At 46.2% G+C, this 12,232-nt stretch overlaps 1 protein-coding gene across 4 annotated transcripts in view; it reads right to left on the bottom strand.

Annotated features, from left to right (window-relative positions):
- Positions 1-12,232, bottom strand: part of PSTPIP1 (proline-serine-threonine phosphatase interacting protein 1) — a 98,289-nt gene that overhangs the window by 19,212 nt on the left and 66,845 nt on the right. For all 4 annotated transcript variants that reach the window (XM_053272362.1, XM_053272364.1, XM_053272365.1 and 1 more), the window contains 4 exons: positions 8,483-8,517; positions 6,346-6,452; positions 3,014-3,076; positions 1,056-1,154 (listed from right to left, as the gene is read on the bottom strand). In XM_053272362.1, coding sequence (XP_053128337.1) covers positions 1,056-1,154; positions 3,014-3,076; positions 6,346-6,452; positions 8,483-8,517 — 304 coding nt within the window. The remainder of the gene's footprint in view (positions 1-1,055; positions 1,155-3,013; positions 3,077-6,345; positions 6,453-8,482; positions 8,518-12,232) is intronic.

The raw sequence follows: 12,232 nt of genomic DNA, 5'->3' as shown, positions 1-12,232 counted from the left end.
TTTATGTATTTATAGCACAAATGTACATTGTTTTACTGTGCAAGTATTCCATATGAATGTATATATGGTATTTACCCTCTGTACCCATTGCTGAGCAGAGATCTTGCATAATTTTCACAACACCACCTGCTGGCCAGCTGCTGCATCCTGAAAAGGACCCTTCTCTTCCCTCAGTCGCCACATAAGCAGGGAATGGGTTGTTCTCGTTATGCAATTGCTGGCCAGTGGGTGGAGCTGCAAAAATTGCACAAGGTCCCTGCTCGGTGGATAAGATTGTGCTAGAAAGTAGCTTGGGACTTCTGCAAAAACTTTGAACAGCCTGCAGGGTTTTTTGCTATCTGGACATGCCCTACGCAAGGTTCTCATAAGTGCCTGCTCCACCATACAAACAATTCCCTCTGCACAGAAGACTAGCAGTTCAAAGACAGAGATGCCTCTTCTTTTTTAGTTCTCCATCTGTAGGAATCTTCTCAATGAGGGAGCATTCCAGCACAGGAGCCCCCACCTGCAAACTGAAGCAATACAGCCCAGACCATCTCAAGGAGAACAAGGCCCCAATGGTGGGTCTAACTCAGGGCTCCTCAACTTCGGCCCTCCTGCAGATGTTGGCCAACAACTCCCATAATCCCCCACAGCATGGCATAGTGGTTAGAGTGGTGGACTAGGACCAGGAACACCAGAGTTCAAATCCCCATTCAGCCATGAAGCTCACTGGATGACTCTGGGCCAGCCACCTCTCTCTCAGCCAAACCTACCTAAAAGAGTTGTTGTAAGGATAAGCATAACAATGTACTCTGGGCTCCTTGGAGGAAGAGCAGGATAGAAATGTAAATAAATAAATAAGCAAGCAAGCAAGCAAGCCTAAACCGTTTTTGGAAGGGCAGTATATAAATAAAATAAATACATAAAAATAAAATATTGGCTACTGTGGCTGGGGATTATGGGAGCTGTAATACAAAAATAGCTGGGGGGGGAGCGTTAAATTGAGTAGGCCTGATCTAACTCCCGAGTTCACTTTATTCCTCCTTTAAATCCCTACCAAGATGCTGGGTTACCTTTTCCGTTTGCTTCTGGTTGCCCGCAGCACTTATCCGTTCGAAGGTCTGCTCGGCCTCGTCTGCATCTTTGCATTTCTGCTCGTACATCTTCTTTGACTGTTTACAGAGACAGAAACACCATCGCTGAGACCGGAGGAAGGAGATGCAGAGGGAGCTGGCCTCTTCACAGAAGGACCAGGCAGGGACACACGTTTATCAGGAGGACAAAGGATGACTCAGTTTGCTTCTACTGTTGCCAACCAGCCACCCCTTCACTGATATGAATACTAAACGACATTTTGCCAGGGAATAAGCCTTGTGTGGAGAGCCATGAAGCTCCCATTTCTGGCAGATCTAGCGCACAACCCACCAGGCTCTGCTCTGGTTCCGCCACTTTCTTTGTCGCGTGGTGTTTTGGTGCTGCTCTGTCCTGGGAACCAGCTGCCCCGGTATTCCACGGATCCACCCCATCTGGAGGTGAGTATATTTGAAATCAAGACCTGGCCACTCTACATGCTGCCAAAGACCTCCCTCCCTCCCTCATGTCATGGGAGGAGAGTGAGTCTTGTGGCAGCAAGCATGAATTGTCCCCTTTGCTAAGCAGGGTCTGCCCTGGTTTACATTTGCTTGGGAGACCACATCTGAGCACTATAAGATATTCTCCTTAGGGGATGGGGCCGCTCTGGGAAGAGCATCTGCATGCTTATGTGCAGAAGGTTCCAAGTTCCCTCCCTGGCATCTCCCAGATAGGGTTGAGAGAGACTCCTGCCTGCAACCTTGGAGAAGCCACTGCCAGTCTGTGAAGACAATACTGAGCTAGATAGACCAATGGTCTGACTCGGTATTTGGCAGCTTCCTATGCTCCTGTTCCTACATGCTGCTGGAGCTCCATCTCTCTCTCTCTCTCTCTCTCTCTCTCCCCCCCCAACTCTCTCTCCAACTCTCCGGCATGGGGAAGTCTCATACCAGGGCTCTCAGTGCCCAGGCTCCATCATAGCTTCCTACATTGCCTGCACCATATTCCTGTCACAAGCTTACAGACAGAACTCTTGGGGGCCATCTAAGCTGCAACAGAACATTGTCTCAGCACAGTCCGCTGGCCTCTAGTTTAGCATTCTCTCAGCTGGCCTCACTCAGGGGAGGAGAGACGGTCTTCCGGCACCAAGCATTAATTGTCCCCTTTGCTAAGCAGGGCTCACCTTGGTTTGCATTTGAATGGAAGTCGACACGTGTGAGCACTGTAAGAGATTCCTCTTAGGGAATGGAGCCACTCTGGGAAGAGCAGAAGATTCCAGGTTCCCTCCCTGGCATCTCCAGATATGGCCAAGAGACTCCTGTCTGCAACCTTGGAGAAGCCCTTACCAATCTGTGCAGACAATACTGAGCTAGATAGACTGATGGTCTGACTCAGTATATAGCAGCTTCCTATGTTCCCAGTGAGCAGTCTGGCTCCATTAGGCCTTGTCAAGCCTCAGAGTTTGAGCCTCGGTCCAACGTCCCTTACTGGAACGTGATCTCCAGCCTATCATGAATTCCTTCTCTTGCTTCCAGCCCTTCCCAAATTCAGCTGCTGCTTTTGAAACTTAGAACGTCTCAGAATTGTCTGCTTCCACTCCTATGAGATCAGGTCCTTCCCAGAGCATGGACGCCTGACCACTGCCAAATCTCAACCTTTCTTCCCTCACCTTTCTCCTTGCTGCAAAAGATGGCTGTGGAGACACTAAAATCTCCCCTCTTAGATCAGATCATGACCCCGTTGCATGACACGCTCAACCAGATGACAACCAATGAATTCCACCCCTTGTATTTGGGAACACAAATATTTTCACCATACATACCACTGTAGCAAATATTTCCATGTCATATTTCTTTAACTGAATATAGCCCTTATTTATTATAACCTCGGCTTGTATTAGGAGCCCTTAATAATGATTCGGTCTGCTGTGAAATACGGGCTGTTAGAATTCATAACTGACCTCCATTGTTTTCTTGTATGTGGAGAGTTTGCTCTTGTGTGCACGGTCCATTGCGCTCTCATACTGTAAGGAAGAAAGTTAAGTTGCATCAATTTGGGGGGGTCCTTCTAGAAACAGAATTAGAAGAACAGTTTTCCAAGCATGTCTGAAAACACACAGTTGCAAAAAAATTATTCGGCACTATTGCTATAATTGTGACATATCTAAACCACTGCACCATGCTTGAATGGGAACGTGCTTTCACCTGTTCAGAAGGCATATAGCACTTGGAAGAACTGCAATGATCAGCATAAGCAAAATTTGGAAGAGCAAAGATATCAGTCTTCCAATCAAATGTAGACTAGTCAATACAATAACATTACCAATAACTACATATGGCTGTGAAACTTGGACTTTGAAGAAGGCAGATAGGAGAAGGATGGATGCTTTTGAGATGTGGTGTTGGAGGCGACTGTTGCGTATCCCATGGACAGCGAGAATCATGAATAAGGAAGTTTTAGATAGAGTTGAACCAATAATATCGCTAGAAGCCAAGATTACTAAACAAAGACTGGCATATTTTGGTCATGTCATGTGAGCTGATTCACTCGAAAAGACAATTATGTTGGGAATGATCAGCGGAACAAGGAGACAGGGACGGCCCTGTACTCAGTGGCTGGATATTATTAAAAATGACACCGGAATGACCAGGGTGGAATTAAAGGAAGCTGTCCGAGATAGGACAGCATGGAGTGCATTGATCCATAGAGTGACCAAGAGTCGAACATGACTGAATGGATAAGAAGAAGCTTTCGCCCTATTCCCACCATGGTCCCAATCCAAATTAGGCCCCTTTATCAAGGGGAAAAAAGATGCAATGGGCCAGCCAGGAGACAGAGAATGCTGCGTCTCATTTACCACCCTCTCTAACTTTCGCACAGTCTCTTCTGCATATAAAGGTAAAGTGTGCCGTCCAGTTGGTGTCGAATCGTGGTGACCACAGAGCCCTGTGGTTGTCTTTGGTAGAATACAGGAGGGGTTGACCATTGCCTCCTCCCGTGCAGTGTGAGATGATGCCTTTCAGCATATTCCTAGATCACTGCTACCCGATATAGGTGTTTTCCATAGTCTGGGAAATGACTTGCTTAGCAAGCCGGAGGTCGCTGATATGTCTCCCAGACTATGGGAAACACCTATATCAGGCAGCAGCCATATAGGAAGATGCTGAAAGGCATCATCTCATACTGCACGGGAGGAGGCAATGGTCAACCCCTCCTGTATTCTACCAAAGACAACCGCAGGGCTCTGTGGCTGCCAGGAGTCGACACCGACTCGGCGGCACAACTTTACCTTTACCAACTTGTTAGAAGAAACTGCTGCTGCTTGAAACACGTCACATATGCCTCCTCACACTGTGCTTTTTTGAACTCTGAATGTAACTATACTTGCTTTTTGCTACTCAGTCAGTACCCTTCCTTGATGAATAAGGATTGCTCTTTACTTCAAATGTAAATATGTTCCATAGTGACTAAAACCACATCCCCTCCACTCAGTTATGACTTTGCTGTGGGGAAAAAACCCCAAATACTGTCATTTTAATATCTGAAAAACGCCTCTTCCTTGCTTAATATCGAGTAAGATGCAGATATTCCATATCTGGCGGAAATGCAAAAGGTCATCAGACAGCATAGGAGACCAACCTCTTACAAGAATATTTGAGAAAAGTGCCTCAGTCTAATCAGTCTAATTATTGTGGCTGCAGGTGATGGGTGTTGAAGTCCTACAATATCTGGGGACTCGAGTTGGAGAACCCCCTGGGGTAAAGCAAAGGGAGAATTGCAATAATCTGTTGCTGATGAAACCAGGGACTTTTACACACAGCAGGAGGCTTTAAAGACAGGGCTTCTACCCTGAATCTCCAGAGAGAGAGAGAGAGAGAGCATTCACACACCAGCCAAACATACCATGAAGTCCCTTCGGGATCCTTGAACCCACTCCACACACAAAATCAGGCTTTGTCTTGAGAATTCTAGCTTATCTCGGTGTATTTCTGGGTTTTAAAAATGCTGGTTTTAAGCTACTTTTTCTGAAAATGCCGGAACAAATATGGAGAGGCACTGACGTAGAATCATTAGCATGATAAGAGGGATACTCTCTTTAGAAATGCAGATGTGGCTCTTTAGTAATCTCTCTCCTTCCCCCCCCCCACTGGCTAGAAGGAAAACATAGAGGCATGCCGTGTGAACTTGCAAAAACAAAACCCAAGAGCAGAGGGGAGGGGCTGCTTCCCTCAGTGCCGCGAATGTAATTCAAAGTGGCTTCGCTCAACATTTACCCCGTGGCATGAAGCCACATGTGAATCACTCCCTGGCTCCTCCTCGAGTTTACTGGGAGGCTTTACTGCAAACTCAAAGTTGTCCCAGAAAACCGACGCAAACAGTGGAAATTTTTTTACCCCGGATATAAATCGGACTACATTCTTAACGCGCAGTGAAAAAACCTGAATTGTGTGTGAACTGCTCCCCGATAACTCACAGGGACTAGGGGGTACATTTGGCCAATATGTGAATGCACCTGCTCCATTCCAGAGGAGATGTGAGTTCTTTAAAAGGTTGGTCTCTGGGTCATCTCGGAGAGACCATGTTACTCCTTTACTGATGGAGTTACACTAGCTGCCAATAGGTTCCCGGACAAAATACAAAGTGCTAGTTATAACTTACAAAGCCCTAAACGGCTTAGACCCTGGGTACCTAAGAGAGTGTCTTCTTCGTTATGAGCCCCACCACCCACTGAGGTCTTCTGAGGAGGTCCGTCTCCAGTTACCGCCAACTCGTTTAGTGGTCACACGGAGACAGGCCTTCTAGGTCGCTGCCCCGAGATTGTGGAAAGTGCTCCCTGCTGAGATATAATCCTCCTCATCTCTGGCAATTTTCAAAAAACACCTGAAAACCCATCTTTCCACCCAAGCTTTCTCAGCTTCCTAAATTTGGGGGGGTTTTAATATCTGGTTTATTTTAAAATTAAGAACCTGATTTAGGGGTTTGTAATCACTGATATTATTTAATTGTTGTTTAAAAATGTTTTTTAAATTGTTGATTGTTATATTGTTTTTAATTTGTTTTAGCTCTTTACTGTTTTAGTGGTTTGTTTTAATTGTAAACTGCCCTGAGCCATTTTGGAAGGGCGGTATACAAATCAAATCAAATCAAATCAAATCAATCAATCAATCAATAAAAGCCCCATGTGAAAAACTTCCAGGGAACATCGCAGACCTGCTCCATGGGGATATGGCACCTATCTGGCTGAGCACTCCTTCAGTCACTCCAAGTGTGACCATCTGAGTTCTGCCTCACCTTTTTCCTTTGTTCCTTCTGTCTTTCTCGGAACTCTTCCAGGCCCTTCAGTTCATCCTTCAACATAATTGCCAGCTGGATGTGAGAGTTCCCAACACTTTCAATTTCTACGGAAGATCAGAAAGTAGAGGTCGTTATGCACCTTTGACGAAAGGGCCAAGCAAAGAGAACTTCGCTGCTCCCACTCATTCCTGTTGCAGTTGGAGTTCTGTGGTTAGCCAGAAACAACCGCATGGCATGCATTGCTGGGCAATGTCTATTTAAAAATTAAAATAGTCACCCACATGACGTTAGGACCAATGTTCCCTGTAGGAGGGATTCCCAGATGTTGTTGACTACAACTCCCACAATCCCCAGCCAAAGGCCATTGCAACTGGGGATTATGGGAGTTGTAGTCAACAACATCTGGGAATCCCTCTTACAGGGAACACTGGTCAGGACCTGTGACGTCGCTGCCTGCCGCAGACCCGGAAACAACAGTGCCACTGTAGAAAACCAGCTATGAGATCCTGCACTATTCCAACGTGGGTCATTGTGCAAGCACTTCCGCAGTCCAAGATGCTGAAGAGACAGAAGCAATGTTGGCCCTATTATGCATGGCACACTCATTTTTCTTCTCTCTAGCCAAACAGGTTTCGCTGGGTTTTTAAACACTACAAAAACCTGTGGACAGAGATGGGAGTCAATGAGCAACAGCGATCAAGATTGCAATTCTTGCTTTTATGTAGCGTTTTTGTACTTAGTGTTTTGTGGGTCGAATGACCGTAACAATAAAGATTTGATTGCCACTCACAGGAGCGTCAGCCATCATGCATGTAGTGCCACCCCCGTCCAGCATCTTAAGTGCGGCCATCAGGCACCGGGGGAGAGTGACAGTGAGGGAGAAGACGTCCTTCCTGCTTTCCCACTCGTGAGCAGCACTCCTACTTACAATTTATAATGTCTGAAGAGGGCTCATATTTATCCCCATCGTAGTGAATGGGAGAAAGCGCGGGAACACTGACACTGCTACTGGCGGTTCTGTATAGCAACACCCACTGCTTCCTGGGAGTTCCTCAGATTGGACACTAGAACAGTGTCCCTACGTGTCCGTTAAGTGTGCTTCCGAACCGTCTGTGTTTCGGCAGACCATTCACAGTTCCGATGCCTTCTCTTTGGATTTGACTGCCATGTTACAGCCCTATAGCGTTGCACGTGCGGCACAAATAAATAGCTGTATTTTCCTGTTGTGGAGTTTCCGCAAGATGGCTCCCCCTGTGGGTAGCTTCGCGCAACAGCCTTTATTTACAGTTTCAATGCCCTCTGCCCAACACTGAAGCATTTTACCGCTGTTGAGTGGATAATCTGGAAAGCACCCAGGTCTGCACGCATCTCAGTTAGAACAACACACCATGTCGACCATTACATTTAAAAACCCGATTGATTTATTTTTAAATTATTATTATTCTGTAATGCCAGATTCCAAATTGTTTCAAAAAGCGGGGTGCGGGGGAAGGGGGACTTAAAAAAAAAATTTAAAAATTAACAGGTGCTACCCAATAACGTGTTTGGATTGTCCATTTGTAGCGGCTGGTCCTGATAAACCGGGGGAGCACCAAACGAGGAGCAACTGGTATTTAGAGGTCTCTGGTTCCCAGCAGCTCCAGTTGGTTTCCTCTCTCCCACCCGGTGTTAACAAGAGTCTCGTGGCCTACGGGCTGGCCATCCATCAGGCAGAGCTGTATGGGCCCCTGGAGCCCTACCTAGCAAATGGCCTGCCTGTGGGTCGCGAGGCTCTTTTAGGCAGCAATGGCTGGGCCGGGTGGAGCAGGAGAGAGAGAGAAGCAACTGGCGCTTTCAGGAACCAGAGGCAGCTGTGCTTTGTTTGGTGCTCATTAGGAAAAGCTGCTACTGACCCCTGGCACCTTCTAGTGGCTTATGGGACAGCTGGGAGCAAAAGAGAAGGAGGGGCGGAGGTAAGTCTTTCCCTTCCGACCAAGTGGTCTTTTATGCACCACTTGCCACATGAAAGAGGGCCCAACATCATCATCATCATCATCATCATCATCATTATTATTATTAATTCGATTTCTATACCGCCCTTCCAAAAATGGCTCAGGGCAGTTTACAAAGAGAGAGAATCTGCTCGTCTACTTACGTTGTTTTAGAACTTCAAACGATGCCTTCAGAGTGCTGAGGAGGGGGGAAAAAGAACACAGTTATGTTTCTTACAGCTTCACATATAGAGAGCAAACAGACCAACGTCACTCATGCCACCATCGGGAATTACGGTGAAGCAGAAGGGCGCCGACATAGGGTCACAAGCCTTCAGTAATGTGTAGTGGAAGGTTTGCTTATTGAGTGATTCATTGGTATGAGTATGGAAGGAACATTTGTATAATGGTATAATTCTTGCGTCTGGGGCAGTCTATAAATGTTTTCAATAAATAAAATAAATAAAAATAAGAAAAGACTTTTCTTTAAGAAAAGAAAAGGCTGTGCTAATTTAAGAGAAGATAATCTTTCTTTAAGATACTCTTTATTTAAGATAAGAAACGACTGTGCTAATGTTCTTGGCACAGACTTGTGAATTTGGCCACTTGGGTAAGCCACTAATTAATGGTGTGTGTGTGTGTGTGTGTGTGTGTGTGTGTGTGTGTGTGTGTGTGTAATCAGATCATCAGAGAGTGTAAGATAAAGTCTACTGCAAACGAGTGATTTGACCCTTGAATGTGGACATTTGTGGGGTGGAGGAAGTGGTAATTATTAAAAGACTAAAAGGGCTTGAAACTCCACTGGTAGGATGACATGTCTATCAATGCAGGTCTATCAGTGGCTACTAGTCAGATGGCTATAAGCTATCCCCAGGCTCAGAGGCCAGATGGTGCCTCTAAATACCACCTGCAGGGGAGCAACAGTACAAGAGAGGGCACAACTTCATTTCTTGCCTGTGGGCTCCCCAAAGGCATCTGGTGGGTCACTGTGTGAAGCAGGATGCTGGACTAGATGGGCCTTGGGCCTGATCCAGCAGGGCTGTTCTTAAGTAAGACTGCATCAAGAACACTGAGACTGAACCTCAGAGTAGGGATGTGCCCGAAGTTGCTTCAGTACCAGCGGGGGGTTCTTTAAGGGCGGGGGAAGGTGCACTCACTCCTCACGCCGCATTTCCCCCGCCAGCACTCCGTTCTTTTCAAGCCCCTGGGGCAGCAGTGTTCCTCCCTGACGCCCCATTGTCCTCATCGGCTGGAAGTGGCCGGAAGCAGCAATCGCACGTGTGCCCGTCGCGCATGCGTGATCGCTACTTCTTGCCACTTCCAGCCAATAAGGACAACGGGGCGGCGTGGAGGAACACTGCCGCCCCCCAGGGGCTTGAAAAGAACAGAGCACCGGCGAGGGAAATGCGGAAGGAGGGGTGAGTGCACCCTCACCCGCCCTTAAAGAACTACCCCCGCCGGCACCGAGGCACCGAAACAGCCCCCAGAGCCGAAACGTTTTGGAGGCCTTTATAATGGCCTCCGAAACGTTTCGGTCTGAAGCCTACCTCAGAGTTGGAAAGAAAGTTCTCAAAAGTATACTGGAGCAAGGAAATATTGTTATGAGTGTTATACTTAGTATAACAGTTTGTCCAGCAAATGTGGAAGACTCAATTATTTTGCAAAGCTGCATAAGACAAATGTACAAAGTAAAGAAATGCATGCACGGATTCTAGTAGAAGAAGAGTTCCAAGGTCTTTTTATTGGGACTTTCATAGGAAGCTGCCATCTACTGAGTCAGACCACTGGTCCATCTAGCTCAGCATTGTCTACCCAGACTGGCAGTGGCTTCTCCAAGGTTGCAGGCAGGAATTTCTCTCAGCCCTATCTGGGAGATGCTGCCAGGGAGGGAACTTGGGACCTAAATGCTCTTCCCAGAGCGGCTCCATCCCCTGAGGGGAATATCTTCCAGTGCTCACACTTCTAGTCTCCCATTCATATGCAACCAGGCTAGACTCTGCTTAACTAAGGGGACAAAGTCATGCTTGCTACTACAAGACTATTCTCTACAAGACTACTAGTACTTGCTGCTGCTACTACTACTCTCTTCCCAGACCAGATCTCTTCAGAGCCAAGTGACTTGAACAAACAATGGACAGTTGATCTTGTTATAAACAATTGCCAAATTCTTAATTCCAAGATAGATACAGATCTTCAAGCACATGTATTATCTCTCAAGATGTGTCAAATTGCAAGCACAACCTTTGAGGAGACCAAATACTGGACTGCTAACTTATTCAGAAAAGAAGATGTGGCCTTTGGGATAGTGTGAAACGGGGGGGAAATTACACCAGCATTTCAAGTGGTTGATTTTGAAGCACAAGTTGTTCTAGGATGGAAGGCAGTCGCTGATTTAAATGTGGTACCATGAATTAATTTGGTGGAGGAGAACAGTGTTTTTTGTTGGAGATTGGAGATCTAATAGACATATTTCAAGATGGCTATTCAATTCAGTTAAATGCACAGATACCTGCAGTGGTCAATGCCCCTTGAAAAATGCCTATTATATTGAAAGCAAAGGTGGCAACAGAACCTAAGTTAATGGAGCAGTTTGGAGTGATTATGAAAGTACAGAAGTGACGGTGGATAAACCAGAGAGGAAGCAAATAAAAATCTGTTTGATCCTAGCTATCTTGAGAAAACACCGTCAGTTAACAACTGTGGAGGAAATTGCCACTAGGCCAAACTGTTCACAACACTGGATGCTAATAATTTAATTTGGCAAATACAATTGGATGAAGCTAGTTCCAAGATGCATACATCTAATACATGTCTTGGTAGATACAGATGTAAAAGATGATCATTTAGTATTTTGCTAGCTCCTAGTTTCAAGTTGTGAGCATCTATTTTACCTTTTGGTAGATATAGATCAGAGGCCCCCAGCTGGTTTCGGACTACAACTCCCATCATCCCCAGCCACAGTGGCCAATAGTTAGGATGACAGGGATATGGGAAGCTAAGTAGGGACATAGGAAACTGCCATATACTGAGTCAGACCATTGGTCCATCTAGCTCAGTATTGCCTACACAGACTGGCAGCAGCTTCTCCAAGTTTGCAGGCAGGAGTCTCTCTCATCACTATCTTGGAGATGATGCTACAGAGTCAACCTGAGACCTTCAGCCTGCAAACAGATGCTCTTCCATTGAGTTACAGCCCTATCACCTAAGGGGAATATCTTACAGCACTCACATGTAGTCTCCAATCCAAATGCAAACCACAGCAGACCTTGCTTAACATAGGAAGCTGCCTTATACTGAGTCAGACCATGTTCCATCTCGCACAGTGTTGTCTACCCAGACCGGCAGTGGCTTCTCCAAGGTTGCAGGCAGGAGTCTCTCTCAACCCTATCTTGGAGATGCTGCCAGGGAGGGAACTTGGAACCTTCTGCTCTTCTCAGAGTGGCTCCATCCCCTGAGGCGAATCTCTTACAGTGCTGCTCACACACTTCATCTCCCATTCAAATGCAAACCAGGTCAGATCCTGCTTAGCAAAGAGGACAATTCATGTTTGTGACCACAAGACCAGCTCTCCTCCCAACGTGATGGGACTTGTAGTCCAACATCTGTAGGAGGGCCCAAGTTGTGCAACCCGGATATAGATTAAAATAACCGTTGAAGTCATCTGAGGAGGTCAGTCTCCAGTTACCGCCAACTGGTTTGGTGGCTACACAGAGACAGGCCTTCTCGGTCGCTGCCCCGAGATTGTGGAATGCGCTCCCTGCTGAGATACGATCCTCCCCATCTCTGGCAATTTTCAAAAAACACTTGAAAACCCATCTTTTCGCCCAAGCTTTCTCAGCTTCCTAAATGTTTAGGTTTTAATCTCTGGTTTATTTTTAAATTTTTAAATTGTTTTTAGTTTTTTTATATGTTTT

Source organism: Hemicordylus capensis, chromosome 10, assembly GCF_027244095.1.
Source record: "Hemicordylus capensis ecotype Gifberg chromosome 10, rHemCap1.1.pri, whole genome shotgun sequence".
NCBI classification, from domain to species: domain Eukaryota; kingdom Metazoa; phylum Chordata; class Lepidosauria; order Squamata; family Cordylidae; genus Hemicordylus; species Hemicordylus capensis.
The sequence above is the reverse complement of the archived record's forward strand: the minus strand, read 5'-3'. Positions and strand labels throughout refer to the sequence as shown.